The sequence below is a fragment of the Sebastes fasciatus genome, chromosome 11 (genome assembly GCF_043250625.1).
Source record: "Sebastes fasciatus isolate fSebFas1 chromosome 11, fSebFas1.pri, whole genome shotgun sequence".
NCBI lineage: Eukaryota > Metazoa > Chordata > Actinopteri > Perciformes > Sebastidae > Sebastes > Sebastes fasciatus.
Window position 1 is genome coordinate 24,818,226 of NC_133805.1, and position 16,143 is coordinate 24,834,368.

The window sequence follows — 16,143 nt, forward strand, 5'->3', positions numbered from 1 at the left end:
GTAACTTGTGTTTTACATCATGAACTGTCCTCAAACTTTTAAACGCTTAATCACGCCTTTATTACTTCGATCTAAACTGTTAAGCCCCCGTAAAACTAAACTAAAACGTAGATTTATATAAATTATATAAATCTACGTTTTAGTTTAGTTTTACGTTTTAACTTTTTTCAATCATATTTGCTCCAATCTCGCCTACTTCAGCCTTAAAGTACCAAACATTAAAGTACACATCATACACAATAATGTATATTATTGGATTATACTTATCGATGCATTAATGTGTTTATCACTTTAATGTTGCAGCTGGTTAAGGTGGAGCTCATTTTAATGACTTTATATACTGCTGGGTAGTTTAAGCTATAATAATACATAATTTATTCGTTGATTGTATTTTGTATTAATAATCGGAATCTGTAAAGTAACTAAAGTTATTAAATCAATGTAGTAGAGTAAAAAGTACAATATTTCCCTCTGAGATGTAGTGGAGTAGAAGTAGAAAGTATCAGAACATGGAAATACGTAAAGTAAGCAAAGTACAAGTACCTAAAAATTGTACTTTAGTACAGTACTTGAGTAAATGTACTTAGTTACTTTCCACCACTGAGTACATGTTATACTGTTGTGTTTTTCTAAGCATTCTTTACTGCTCCTGTTGGAATAAAATAATTGTTGATTATTTAAAGGGACTGTTTGTAACTTCTTACACGTATAAATCTACCGGGTCGGTTTCCCATGCGCGCTCGCATATGCGCGCCTGCGTGTGGCTACGCTATCAGACTCCCTGTGGACACGTACCATCAGACTCCAACACAAACTACACGGAAGCACCAAAACCTCAAAGTTATAGCTAGTGAAGCCCGTCTTGCAAAACAGTGTTGGCCGCTGTCGGAGGACGCAGGGGAGACCGTAGCTTCGGTCTCCAGGACCGGAGTCTCTGCTGTACTCTGCTCCTCTGCTCCTCTGCCTGCCTGCCTGCACTCACACACCGCGCTCGTTCTCGCTCCACCTCACGTTCATGCACGCATACTACACACTGCAGAAGAGTTAGTTTAACTCTGAGAATATGTAGTGAATGTACAGTGGACGTTTGTGCAGAAACAAATGCTGCAGCTCCTCCAGACCAACAGAGGTTTTCCGTGTCTTGTGAAGTGACGGGGCTCCGCGGCGAGAAACGTTATCATCTCCGACCAAAACTCTGGTGTCTCCCCTGTTCCTACTGGCCGCGGTCGGGAGGCTGAGGCAGGAAAAGGATCAGCACTGATTCATGGAGAGACCTCCATCTGGTCAGCTAACATTACTGCCAAGCAGCTGAAATATAGAGTGATATTGTGGTTTTAGATGACGTTTGTCGCCTCAATGTTTTGAGCGATGCTCGTTCATGTCTATGTAGAGCGAGCAAGCGCGAGCCCGAGCAACAGGACGCTGACTTTTGTTGACTTAACGGCCAGAGGTGTCGCTGTTAACAAACATTTCTGATTCTTACAAACAGTCCCTTTAACTGAAAAGTAGTAATGTGCTTTTGATACCTTCACTTTGCATGAAATCATACCGGGATGTTTGCTGAAATTGATTGGATGTGGCACAGCCCTACCTAGAAAAATTTCCACCAGCCGCCACTGATTATATATATATATATATATATATATATATATATATATATATATATATATATATATATATATCTTACTTCTCTTGTAACCGGTTAATAAAGACTTTTCTTTTTTCTGTTTGACTGACTTTGACTTTAACCAATCAGGGGTCGTGTTCACTCGCTCGTGACGGTGACAGCCAATGAAAAGCCCCGCTCATAGCAGTGGGCGGGTCTTGTTCTAGCAGCTGGTGGTTCTGATGAGAGGGTCTGGAGCAGAGAGAGGTAGAGAGCTGTAGAGAGGTTGTTCTGTTGATGGAGGAAACAACAACAACAACCAGCTAGTCATCATGAGGGGCCCTGAAACACTGATCTGGACCGCTCTGCTCATCCACAAGGTGAGACACAAAGAGTATCTGTTCATAAACTGTTAAACCAGCAAGTTTAACTTCACGTGGCTGACAAACAGACTGTATTTATACCAGCCGTTATTCTACCGTTGATCACTAGCTGCGATGCTAATCACTGTTAGCTGCGATGCTAATCACTGTTAGCTGCGATGCTAATCACTGTTAGCTGCGATGCTAATGACTGTTAGCTTGACTGTTAGCTTGGATGCTAGGACCGTTAGCTTGCGGAGATCAGTGTGGACAACAAGTTGTTAAACTGTAACATGCTGTTATACTGAGAGGTGTTCATAGTATTTTGTCCACACCATTTATATCAGTGAGGGTAGACTATTCTATAATTCAACAGCACCTCACACTACAGTGTGTACTTATATACAGTGTGTACTTATATACAGTGTGTACTTATATACAGTGTGTACTAATATACAGTGTGTACTAATATACAGTGTGACTAATATTCAGTGTGTACTAATATACAGTGTGACTAATATTCAGTGTGTACTAATATACAGTGTGTACTAATATACAGTGTGTACTGATATACAGTGTGTACTTATATACAGTGTGTACTAATATACAGTGTGTATTAATATACAGTGTGTACTAATATACAGTGTGTACTAATATACAGTGTGTACTGATATACAGTGTGTACTAATATACAGTGTGTACTTATATACAGTGTGTACTAATATACAGTGTGTATTAATATACAGTGTGTACTGATATACAGTGTGTACTTATATACAGTGTGTACTAATATACAGTGTGTACTGATATACAGTGTGTACTTATATACAGTGTGTACTAATATACAGTGTGTACTGATATACAGTGTGTACTGATATACAGTGTGTACTAATATACAGTGTGTACTGATATACAGTGTGTACTAATATACAGTGTGTACTTATATACAGTGTGTACTAATATACAGTGTGTATTAATATACAGTGTGTACTGATATACAGTGTGTACTTATATACAGTGTGTACTAATATACAGTGTGTACTAATATACAGTGTGTACTGATATACAGTGTGTACTGATATACAGTGTGTACTTATATACAGTGTGTACTAATATACAGTGTGTATTAATATACAGTGTGTACTAATATACAGTGTGTACTAATATACAGTGTGTACTGATATACAGTGTGTACTAATATACAGTGTGTACTTATATACAGTGTGTACTAATATACAGTGTGTATTAATATACAGTGTGTACTGATATACAGTGTGTACTTATATACAGTGTGTACTAATATACAGTGTGTACTGATATACAGTGTGTACTGATATACAGTGTGTATTAATATACAGTGTGTATTAATATACAGTGTGTACTAATATACAGTGTGTACTAATATACAGTGTGACTAATATACAGTGTGTATTAATATACAGTGTGTATTAATATACAGTGTGTACTAATATACAGTGTGTACTTATATACAGTGTGTATTTATATACAGTGTGTACTAATATACAGTGTGTATTTATATACAGTGTGTACTAATATACAGTGTGTACTTATATACAGTGTGTACTAATATACAGTGTGACTAATATACAGTGTGTACTAATATACAGTGTGACTAATATACAGTGTGTACTAATATACAGTGTGACTAATATACAGTGTGTACTTATATACAGTGTGTACTAATATACAGTGTGTACTAATATACAGTGTGTATTTATATACAGTGTGTACTAATATACAGTGTGTACTTATATACAGTGTGTACTAATATACAGTGTGTACTAATATACAGTGTGTACTAATATTCAGTGTGTACTAATATTCAGTGTGTATAGTGGAGTTTTATGTGGATTATTGTTAAAATGAAGGGGCAACAACTACTAAACCCAACCAGAAAATTACACAATTTGCCATAATGCGTCATTTCCCACAGAGTTTATCACAGGTGACAGTGAGATGGGCACCTACCTGTTCTCCTGAAGGTGCTCTAACACTGCTCAGTTCACCCGGTTGGCTGCATTTGGACAGTTTTTTCTGTTTCATGTTTGTTAATCCTCTCAGAAAGATGCTTGAGATGCTGACAGTCTGGAATCAGGATTTTATCCGAATAAAACACACACACACGGGAAGCAGAAGAAACGTCTCTCTGACTAGTTAGATGTTAGACATTTTCACCACGTAAAAAATGATTATTGTTTGGTTTATAGCGTTTAGGTTATATCCCTCGGCTGCTGGGCACCGATGTGTTTAACCTCAAGTTTTTCTTCAAAAGCCAGACTTTCAAATGGGTGCTGTAGATAATAATAATAAACTACACCGCAGTTACTAACTTCTTTAAAAGAAATGCTAACTTCTTACAAATACCAGCAAATGATGACAACAGTAATTGGCGAACAGCCAATCAAATGCAGCTAGGCAACAGGCAATCAGCCACTGCGCATGCTCATTGTTGTTTAATTATATTTATTTATAAGTTACTCAGTACCATTAAAACCTCTCTTTTTTTGTATATGTAAATATTGTATGTGTTTTATTATTTCATGTGTCTAGTGTTTATAATTTTGGTGTCATTACTGCCTTAAGTCTTATCACATTTAATGTTATATTGGTTACTTCCTTTATTGTCGGTGGTGGGAGGGAAAAATGGATGAAAATTAGAACTACTTATTTGCTCTGTAATTTATATGCCTTGCAATGTTTTTCCAATTAAAAAAAACAAAAAAAAAACTCTTTCTGCTGTCAGCAGGTGAGGTCACTACTACTACACTACCACCTCAAATGACCCGTCGTCTCTGAGTGTGTATATATATAGATATATATAGGTATATACCTATATATCTATATATATATATATATATATATACATATCTATACATATCTATATATACTCAAAGTTACAAACATTTCATGGACATGTGGAGTGATACAGACATTGTTGGGATTTTGACAGGTGGTGGGAGAGTACGGCATGGCCCATTTCAGTGACGAGGGCAAGAGCAAAGGGAAGGATTACTGCATATTCTTCAACTCACAGTGGGCACGTCTACCTCAGGACCTCAACAAGGCAGTAAGTCATGAGTGAGCAACAAGAGGTGTAAGCAATGATAATAATGACAATTAAAAAATGACTCAAAGAGCTTCACAGCCACACAGAACAGTGGGGACCAACTGCAGTTTGTACTAGTAGGTGATGGTGATCAATAAAATCTTTCAGGAAGCCTCGCACAGGATGCTGAAATCTGATCTCCACTCTTAGTGCCTGTTAGGACTCTGGCAGCTGCTTTATGAACCAACTGCAAATATTGGAGATCTTTATTACAGATATCAGAACATAATGAGTTACAGTAATCCCCCCCCTCATTCAAGAAGCATTTCTTTCTCTGGAAACAACAATTATATTCAGCCAATTATTTTCATCAAATACATTTTTTTCTATTTATATTAAGTGTTAAAAGATTCTCCTGCAGCTCTGGTTAACACTGCAAATGTTTTGTCTTGAAGTCACGTCTTCAGATCTACGACCTCACAACATCGGTCCTGTGCTCGCCCTCTGACGTCCCGGAGGGAGGCTTCCCGAATCGCATCCCCATGGTGATGAGAGGCAACTGCACTTTCTACGAAAAGGTCCGACTAGCCCAGATTAACGGCGCCAAGGGCCTGCTCATTGTCAGCAAGGACAGACTGGTAAGCCTGCTTATACCTATATCTTAAAGGACCAGTGTGTAACAATTAGGGGGACCTTGTGGCAGAAATGGAATATAATATTAGTAAGTATGTTTTCTTTAGTGTATAATCACCTGAAAATAAGAGTTGTGTTTTCGTTACCTCTTCATAGCCGTTTATATCTACATAGAGTCAGCCATGTTGCACCGCCATGTTTCTACGGTAGCTCAGAACGGACAAACCAAACACTTAACTTTTCCTGCTTGGGCCCAAGTCTATAACATTACTCGCTCCCGTCGCCACCACTCTCTCTGTCTCTTGCTTCACCACTCACATCCCACGTACACACACACACACTAAGCACGCTACTCTTACAACAAATGTCTCTAAAGAGGGCCATTCATGTTTTCGCGTTGACCACCGTAGTTCTCCTACAGGCTTGGCACATGGGAGACGTTGTAATCTGTAACCTCACCGCTAGATACCGCCAGGTCCTACACACTGTTCCTTTAAGGCCGTTGCACTTATTTATTGTGAATCAAAATTAAATTGATTTTTGGCACTTCAGTTAATAGAAATGTGTGTTTATGTTTTTTTGTTTTTTTTAAATTACAGACACCACCAGCAGGAAACAAGACTCAGTATGAGGAGATTGACATTCCTGTAGCACTGCTCAGCTACTCTGATTTGCTGGACATAGGCAAGGTGAGAAGCCATCCATCCACTAGCCATTGAAACAGTAGACAAACAAACCTTTGGCTACCTGTTCTGTTCTACTGTATCAGTTAATTCACGCTAAACATTTTACCGTCTGACAGCAGAGGCAGCCAAATGTAAAATAATGCGAAGAAAATCTACTAGCGAAAAGTATTTAATGTACCGATTTAACAAAATCTTTAGCCTTAACATAATGTTGTCTCCGACTCCTGCAGAAATTTGGTGAAGGAAGACAGGTCGCCATGTACGCACCCAATGAGCCGGTGTTGGACTACAACATGGTGATCATCTTCTTGATGGCAGTAGGAACAGTCGCCATCGGAGGTTACTGGGCCGGCAGCAGAGACAGCAAGAAGTAAGTGGACACGATGGAGATAAAACTGACATTTAATGTGGGTCATCATCACTGCATGATTTTGAATGCTTAGTTGGGTTTGAGTGTTACAATATGAAATAACTCTAAATTATGTGCAGGTCATTACAGGCAGTGATGGAGGATAAATGATTCAATTAAAGCTTTTTATTTTCAGGATTAAAATTAATGTTTTTAATCCAAACAAAAGTAGTTTAAGTCTTTTAAAGGAACAGTGTGTAACTTTTTGGGGATCTGCTGGCAGAAATGGAATATTATATTCATAACTATGTTTTCATTGTTGTATAATCACCTGAAACTAAGAATTGTTGTGTTTTCGTTAGCTTAGAATGAGTCCTTCATATCTACATAGGGAGCGGGTCCTCTTCACAGAGTCCGCCATGTTGCTCCACCAGGTTTCTACAGTAGCCCAGAACAGACAAACCAAACACTGGCTCTAGAGAGAGCCTTTCATATTTTTGTAACCTGAAGGCCACCGTAGTTCTCCAACCCGCTTGTGAAACTGCAGTAACGTGACCCGCAGAGTGTAAAACCGTGGTACCGCCAGCCGCTGTCTGACTTCCGTTGCACCTAAAGTAGTGTTATTATGGTAAGGATGGCCTCTGAGCGAGGCAAACGGCGCTACTGCGGTTTTGCACTCTACGCCGCGACTTATTACCACAGTCTTGGAAAGGGAAGACTGAGCGGAGGGGTACTCAGTTGGCTGCAATCTGCAACCACACCGACTACACACTGTCCCTTTAAGTCTTTTAAGGGACAAACATGAAAGTTGATTGTCAGTGATGATGCTGGTTGTAATGTACAGTTTACCGGACCACTACATACCATTATTACAGGACACAAAGTTCCCTTCTGCCTGTGCATACTGTGCTTTTAGCTCCGACTGCTATATTTAAATCAAAGTTAATTTATCAGGGGAGTCGTCTCCGGGGGAAATTAGTCACCGTTTTCTTGGCAAAGAACTACAAGCGTATGATTGCTCAGTCTTTTCTCTTAGAGGAGCGTGTGTTCTCATATCAAGCAGTCTTGCATTGTACCGCTGCAACTCCACTAAAGGGCAGTGATGTTTATTTGAGTGAGTCATCGGCTTAAGCCAATCCGAGTCAGTCCTTCCTGACGGAGTTGCCAAGGTTACAGAGGGCGCAGCCAGACGGGGTCTCTGACGCACAGGGGGAAAAAAAAGATTTTGGAATATGAGTGTTTTGAACTTGGGAAGGAAGTGAGTCCCAGACAGGCAGACAAATGATGGTGAAAATTGACTGTGAGAAGTGGGCTGATCATCCTGGCTGCTTTGGCAAGTCACCAACCATCACTGAATACTGTTTAATAAAAAGTCAAAACCCAAGAGACTGGCTAACTGCATCGCCCCTAGCCTATTTTGCTTAATAAGCTGGCACAAGCAGATGCGGGTGCCATGCACAGATACTGATCATTAGTCTCAAGAGTTCTTAAACTTCCCAAACAAACCTCCTCAGGTCAGCATGCCTCTCTGATGTTCGTTCCTCCTCCCGCAGACGCTACATGAAGCACAAGCGGGACGACGGCGCGGAGAAGCAGGACGAGGAGACCGTGGACGTCACCCCCATCATGATCTGTGTGTTCGTGGCCACGTGCTGCAGCATGCTGGTGCTACTTTACCTTTTCTATGACAGCCTGGGTACGACGCCAACAAACACACACATCAGTGATCTGAACACACATAATATAACCCTCAATATGATGATCAAAGATGGTCTTTGATCAGATTTATGTGGTCAGTAGATTAATAGTTGTTCCAGTCCTGTCTGTTCAGTATTTATTGCTGTGCCCAAAGCCAGTCTGTATTTTCCCTCACTCATTGTGGTCTGGCATGACTCAATGAGGCATTTGCTTGGGATGCAGGCTGTGAAGAAGAATATGGTCAACAATGTTTTCCTTGTGTGACAAATAATCTCAACTCAATGCTTTTAACATATCACAGGCTTAGTTTAGGTTAACTTTGACTGATACAGTGCAGCTTCTGACACCTGATTATATAAGCGCACCACTTACTAGGCTCTCATTTGACTTTTCTTCTCATTTTAAACTGGATACATTTTGGAAACACTGTCAAATTTCTCCGTATGAGTCGTCCCGATACTAAAATATATTTAAAGTAAGAAGGAAAGTAGCTGCAGAATTGAGCTTTATTTTGTAACTACAATGCCTCGTTTAAATCATAGTTGACTCTAGGGCTGCAACTAACCGTTTTTATTGTTGATTAATCTGTAGATTATTTTCTCGATTAATCGATTAGTTGTTTGGTCTATAAAATGTCAGAAAATGTTAAAAAAAATGTCTATCAGTGTTTTCCAAAGCCCAAGATGACATCCTCAAATGTCTTGTTTTGTCCACAACTCAAAGATATTCACTTTACTGTCATAGATGAGTAAAGAAACCAGAAAATATTCACATTTAAGAAGCTGGATTCAGAGAATTTAGCCTTTTTTTCTTAAAGAATTACTTAAAAAAACGATTAATTGATTATCAAAATAGTTGACAACTAATCAATTAATCGTTGCAGCGCTAGTTGAATTAGATGTAGGGTTCTTGAGAATTAGCATGTCATCATTGCCCATATATGAATATAAATATGGTTTTCAGCAGCTGAGAAGCGGGATGTAGCCAATCTGAGCAAATCTTTGATAACAAAGTGAGTTCATAATTCCTCCGAGCTACAGCAGATACTTCATCCTCACTTCCTCTAGCAGAGCTGCTCAGCGTCCAGCTTTATTAGACTGTGGATGCAGTTTACAGATCTGAATGTGTGAACCTCTTGAGTGCTGAAAAAGAGCTTAATGGCTCAGATAACACTTCACTGATGAACAGATTTTAAAAACTGGCAGCAGCTGCTAGAGTGCGTAACGTCTTCCATCAACCCGCACATTAAATTCTGGACACACAGTGGGGAAACTGACACCACTAATCAGATATTTAAACTTGGTCAAAGATCAAAACACCCAAAAAAGTTGATTTCCTCAGTAGATTATGAGTCAATATCATGTGATAATAATCTCCTCCACTGTTTCCTCACCGTCTAGCCATCTGGGTCATAGCCATCTTCTGTGTGGCCTCCTCTGTCGGCCTCCACAGCTGTCTATGGCCTTTTGTCAGGAGACTCCCGTTCTGCAAGTGCAGGTGAGACCGTTCACATCAACACGGTTTCATAATGTTAGCTGAACCCAAATGTCTGTTATTCACTTTACCTATTATATATACTTTCAAATGATGTAGTTAAAGATAGAGATATGGCCTCAAGGTATCATTTTAGGTATATAATTATTGCAGGTGAATGGTTAAGCTGAAAAAACCCTGAACCCTGTCGACAGATGTCTTAATTATGGTTATATTGTTTGACTTGCGGACCATCTTATGATCACAGGGTCCCAGAGAACAACTTGCCATACTTGCACAAACGGCCGCAGATCCGCATGTTGCTGCTGTCGGCCGTTTGCATCAGTATCAGCGTCACCTGGATGGTGTTTCGCAACGAAGACCAGTAAGTGAAAAGAGAAAAGTGTCAAAATGAGTCGCGTGCATAGCGAAAAAAACAGGTTGTTTACATGTTACTGTGTAGTTTTGATCTCATCATCTCTGAGTTAGCTTTATGAAACCGACCCTGAAAGCTACAATACAAAAAGGAACAAAATATTGATCTGATCCATGAGTTGACATTAACACTTAACCAATAATGTGCCGACAGCAGGAGGAGAATCATTTTTAAAGTGTGTGTTAGTCCCTCATCATTTACAAAAGTGTTTACTATCCTGGCAGAAATATTTAAATACACAAAGCATATAGAGACAACAGTGTTATCAATTGGGCTGCATATGCACTCAAATTTATATTTAAAAAGAAGAATTTGGACTCACATGTACTCCATTGTGGCTGTTGATTGCTTGTTGTGTGTCGGGTGACATAATGGTAGGATTTTTCTGTCTGTGTGTGTGATAACATGTTGGAGGTACATTATATGATGATGATGATGATGATGATGATGATGATGATGATGATGATGATGATGATGATGATGATGATGATGATGGTGGTGTTGGCAGACTCGCAAGTCTTCTTGTGTATCCTCCAGGTGGGCGTGGGTGTTACAGGACGCCCTGGGGATCGCCTTCTGTCTCTACATGCTCAAAACAGTCAGACTCCCCACATTTAAGGTGGGTCAGCACTCCTAAATATAAACTATAACATTGTGGAAGGTGTTTTTTTTTTTTTATGTTTTAATTGTTTTGAATAATAAATGTTAGTTGTAATCTCACCTGATGTATTTTTCTGCTCCGCAGGCTTGCACCTTATTACTGTCGGTCCTTTTTGTCTACGATGTTTTCTTCGTATTTATTACACCCTTCTTTACAAAGGTATGTTTTCATTCAAGGCTATTCAGATGTCTATGCTCTCTGTCACTGTGAGTCATACTTACGTAAGCCGTGGCCTTTTCTCCACAGAGTGGGGAAAGCATAATGGTGGAGGTTGCGGCTGGTCCCTCTGATTCCTCCACGCATGAAAAGGTATGACTCCCTTTAGGCGAGTGGCGTTTGCTCCTCTTAGCTCAGAGGAAAAGCAGCCGATAGTAACAGTAATGTTTGTGTTTCCTCCAGCTCCCCATGGTGCTCAAAGTCCCGAGGTTAAACTTCTCTCCCCTGGCTCTTTGCGACCGGCCCTTCTCCCTCCTGGGCTTCGGTGATATCTTAGTACCAGGTAATTAACTGTGTCGTCCTGCCACAAGGAACGCAAACTCATTAAAGCTCATCATGTGGTTTATTTCATGGTCACAACCAGGAAATTATTTCACCAACAATGGCCACAGTCAGCCTATTTAGACGTTCCTTGGAGCAGAAAATGTTGGCGTGGTTGCCAGCTGTGTAAACACAGAACTACTCAAGACCCACACATTTCATGGCTGCATCTATATAATTACAAGGTTTTAGTTCTCACAAATTGCTAACTGCACAATAATGTGTTTTCTGCCATTTCTTTGTGAAGCGGTTAATTTAGCGTATCTGGTGTGCTAGGAAATATCCAGTGTTAAGACCAGATATTGTAAAGTGCAGGAAAACACTCAAATAATGAATATTTTGTCTTGTTAAGAGATCTTAATGCCTCTTTGTCATTGTTTTTTTCTGTCAGGTCTTCTGGTGGCGTACTGTCACAGGTTTGACATTTTAACACAATCCTCCAGGATCTACTTTGTGGCCTGTACGATCGGTATGTACAATATATGGACTTATTAGGGTTGTAATTGGTGAAATGTTGCTGTAGTGTTATGATAAGACACATTCGTACGGGATTAACAATCCATGTGGGGAATAAAATATTCACTGTGCTCCTCTGTAATTTAGCCCATCGGTCTGGACGACATTTTAACCATTGTGAAATTACAGGACTGGATTGTGCAGGACTAGCCAATAGAGAATACCACTACCTACATGTAGCTGACATTATAACAGCCTATCTAATGAGCTCTCCTGATGACTTTACATATTTATGTTGTGATCTTGTTTCCCCAAATACGCCTATATGTTGTTGGTAAATACTGTATGTCTGTCAGATTAGCAAAAACATTTTTTGATTTCCGCCATTTTCCCCGGGTCTGAAAAGCGAAGCCAATGCAGTAAACTTGCATTCTTTCTAATAGCCAGCAGGGGGCGACTCCTCTGGTTGCAAAAATAAGTCAGATTGTATAGAAGTCTATGAGAAAATGAGCCTACTTCTCACTTGATTTATTACCTCAGTAAACATTGTAAACATGAGTTTATGGTCTCAATCACTAGTTTCAAGTCTTCTTCAATACAGCATGATGTTCATTTAGTAAATTATGGTCCCATTTAGAGTCAAATAGACCATAAAGCAGGGGATGCTTTAGGGCGGAGCTGCCTTGTTATTGACAGGTCGCTACCACGGCGGTGTCCGGTCTGGGTGTTGTCCGTGTTTTCGTCTTAGAGCTTTAACCCTTTCACAGTGAATGAAAGTTAATTGAAACATTTTGGTCGCCTAAAAATGACGTATTCAGCATTCGGTTGTACTGAGCTCCACCCTCTCGTGTCACTTCTGGTTCTCAGAAAAACAAGATGGTGACGGCCAAAATGCCGAACTCGGGGCATCAAAACCGTAGTACACAAACCAATAAGTAACATCACGGTGACTACGTCCACTTCTTATATACAGTCTATGATTTCCCCACAAGTCAAATTTCACACCGATTTAAAAAAAGAAGAAGAATTAAGTAGAAGGGCAAGCAGTGCTTCCTGCAGAAAAAACTCCAGATCCACTTTATAATACAAGGATGTAGTTCCGGACAAGATTTAAATTACAAGAGGAAACAGGTAATTGCAGCTGTAATTATCACTTAATTAAAGATGACTAATTACCCACATACGCGCTATGAAGGGGATTCAAATCGCTGACGAGGGCAGGTAGTGTTAATCACCCCACCAACCCTAGAGACAGAAATTCAGTCTGAATGGTACTTAAAAGTGAAAACGTGGTTTATCTGAAGTGTTGGCTGGACATGACCAGACTTTAAAGATGTTGACCTTGTGTCTGCTCTCTCTCTCTCTCTCTCCCTCTCCCCCTCTCTCTCTCTCCTGTCAGCTTACGGCATCGGCCTGCTGATCACCTTCGTGGCCCTGGCCATGATGCAGATGGGTCAGCCGGCTTTGCTCTACCTGGTGCCTTGCACTCTGCTCACCAGCCTCACTGTAGCGCTGTGGCGCAGGGAGTTGCCCCAGTTCTGGACTGGAAGTGGATTTGTGGTGAATACCAGTTTGATATGACCGCCTACTGCCGAAGAACAAAACAAAACAATCGACAAAAGACAAAAAAAAAACAATCTAGTGTAAAATAACATGCAGAGTAAAGTAGAATCTTAAGTTGAGTAACCCATTTAAATAATTCCATCCGTTCCAACTGCCTCTTTCTGTTTTACTGTCCACCCTTCCCTCCCCTTCCTCCCATTGCTGCTTTATGTTACTGTGGGTGTGCTCTAGTCTGCTGCTGAGGGCTCAGCTGTCTGTGAATGTCACTGCAGGTACTCTATCTGGGCTTTGCTACTTTACACTCACCATTAAAACTTATTCATGTTGCTTAAGGTTCCTTTTTGTGTTTTTTCCCTTAAAAGTAGTTGTTTTAGTATTTCAGCGTACACACATCTGTAATAGACTAGTGGTTAACAACTAATGAAGCTATTATTAGTGGTGATTATTTAGATTAGCTCATGTTATTCCTTAAATAGTTAGCATGTTAGCTGTGTGGTTTAGAATCTTTAATATGCTTCCCCTTTCTTTATGCATATCTGGGACTTTTTACCTTTGCTTACAGGAATACCTCTGACAATTTAATTGGGGTTTAATGGGGATGTGATAAAACAAAAACATTTATCCTCACATCTACCTGACAGAGGAATGACTGTACATTCTTTGGTTTTGTTTGTCCTATCTGTTCTGTCTTCTGTTACCATTACATTTAGTTTTCTGCTCCACACAATTCAGCAATCTTATATAGACACTGTTTTTGTCCCCTGCAGCCTCCCATAATGCTCGCACCGATCAACTGTACACAAACCGCAGCGCCGCCGTCGACGGAGGATCACTTGAATAAACCGGGGCCACAAACCACAGAAGAAGATTCACCTCATTACCCGCCTCAGGAAACGCCCCGCGACCAGAAAGAACAAGAGGAAAACAAATCTAACTGAAAGGACGTCTAGTACGGCATTTTACATTTCACTTCATGTTTTTATTTGTTGTTGTTTTTTCTACGTTGTGTCTCAGTCAATGGACTTTTTAAGTTCAAACGTTTATTTGCACTTGGTGCGAAGGGAAGAGCAGAGTGGCCGACTCAGCGGAGCGCCAGGATTGGACACACAAGGTTGAGGCATTGAAACCGACAAACACACCCAAGTATAAAACCTGCACAGCAGCCCCGACATCTTCTTCTACTAACAGTGTGAACCACCTATAAAAGGGAATGAGAAGCACAAACTCTTGAACACTAAACACTCCCGCGACATTAAGCTGAGGCTCCTAACAGCATTAAAGGCCCAGTCACACCAGCGGCTAAAACGGCAAAATCAATTCATCAATGGAATCACTGCGACTAGAGGATTTGTTCACAGGGGCGAGGTAAATCCATCATAACATATTAATGGAATTGTACCGTCCACTTTTATTAAACCTCCTCTGATGGAGTATCATATGCTCCACTAAAGAGGAATATTTTTGCAGACGGTTATGTAGAGCTGCAGCTATTAGCAAAAGAAAATTAACCGACATCTATTTTGATAATCAAATAATAGTTTTAGTCAGTTTGTTAAGCCAAAGATATGCAGGTTCCAGCTTCTCACTTGTGAGGATGTGAAGCTTTTCTGTCTCATACATGAAAGTAAACTGAATATTCTGGACAAAACAAGATGTCAGCTTGGGCTCTTAAAGAGGACCTATTATGCTTTTGTGCTTTTTCCCCTTTCCTTTAGAGCGTTATATCATTTATTGTGCATGTAAAAGCCCAAAGTCCACGCCAAAGTGAGTTACTGTCCTCCACAGAAACACTGCTCCTGAACTGCCTGAAACGCCTTGATTGAAGTCCTGCCTTTTCTTCCATAACGTGGTGATGTCACCAAGTAACACATTTGCACAATGTCAGCCTAGCAGCTAGTTTGGCACGCCCTCAAACAAAGCTAGTTAGAGCGGAGTCCGTAGACTTTTGTTTGGTTGACCAATCACAACAGAGTGGGCCAGCTGACCAATCAGTGTTTTCTTACATTAAAGCAGGTAAACATGTTCTAGTAGAAAAACCCAAAATACAAGTATGCACCTGAAAATAAGCATAATAGGTCCTCTTTAAGATATTATAACATGCATTTTATATTTTCTGACATTTTAGAGAAAACGATTCATTTATTAATTGGATAATCTGCAGATTAATCGATGACAGAAATAATCGTTTGTTGAAACTGTACAGTTATGAGACAAGGAGTCAATGGTACAAATACCAATATTGAATCAAATTCTCATTTACTTCTTCAATAGCTCTTTATCAAATGATATGGTGTATGATCCTGAGAACTAAATGCCCGAGGGAGTTAACAGCCCAATATAGATAAAATAGAAAAAAGCTTAGAGATCAATTGTGACAGACTAGTGCTAGCATGTTCTTGGCTGGCTAATGTGTTAGTGGTTAGCTCACCAGCTACAGTAGTTTACCAGCTAGCCCTGCAAGTAGTCACCAAATATTTCACCGTGCAACGTCCTGGTGTGACGGGGCCTTAAAGGTCTCAGTGTGCTTTTGAGAAAGCACGCCAATACACTCACTACATAACAAGCCATTATAGCCGTCTTCATCCCTCCGTTACATTATAAATGAGTGTCACAATA

General features: G+C 40.0%; 1 protein-coding gene across 1 annotated transcript; it reads left to right on the top strand.

The window, feature by feature from the left end:
• The first annotated feature begins 1,830 nt into the window (after positions 1-1,830).
• sppl2 (signal peptide peptidase-like 2) lies at positions 1,831-14,902 on the top strand. The gene is made up of 15 exons (XM_074651779.1): positions 1,831-1,986; positions 4,940-5,056; positions 5,491-5,673; positions 6,268-6,357; positions 6,585-6,724; positions 8,257-8,399; positions 9,802-9,898; positions 10,143-10,259; positions 10,848-10,929; positions 11,056-11,130; positions 11,218-11,280; positions 11,371-11,470; positions 11,900-11,977; positions 13,364-13,524; positions 14,295-14,902. The coding sequence occupies exons 1-15, from the start codon at positions 1,939-1,941 to the stop codon at positions 14,463-14,465; spliced, it is 1,665 nt and encodes a 554-aa protein (XP_074507880.1). The 5' UTR covers positions 1,831-1,938; the 3' UTR covers positions 14,466-14,902.
• The last annotated feature ends 1,241 nt before the right edge of the window (positions 14,903-16,143 follow it).

Bases quoted from the DNA above. Each gene is read 5' to 3' on its own strand.
- sppl2 (XM_074651779.1), top strand. From the start codon at position 1,939: ATGAGGGGCCCTGAAACACTGATCTGGACCGCTCTGCTCATCCACAAG. The intron at 9,899-10,142 runs GTGAGACCGTTC...TTATGATCACAG, and splicing joins CTCCCGTTCTGCAAGTGCAG to GGTCCCAGAGAACAACTTGC. The intron at 13,525-14,294 runs GTGAATACCAGT...TGTCCCCTGCAG, and splicing joins GGACTGGAAGTGGATTTGTG to CCTCCCATAATGCTCGCACC.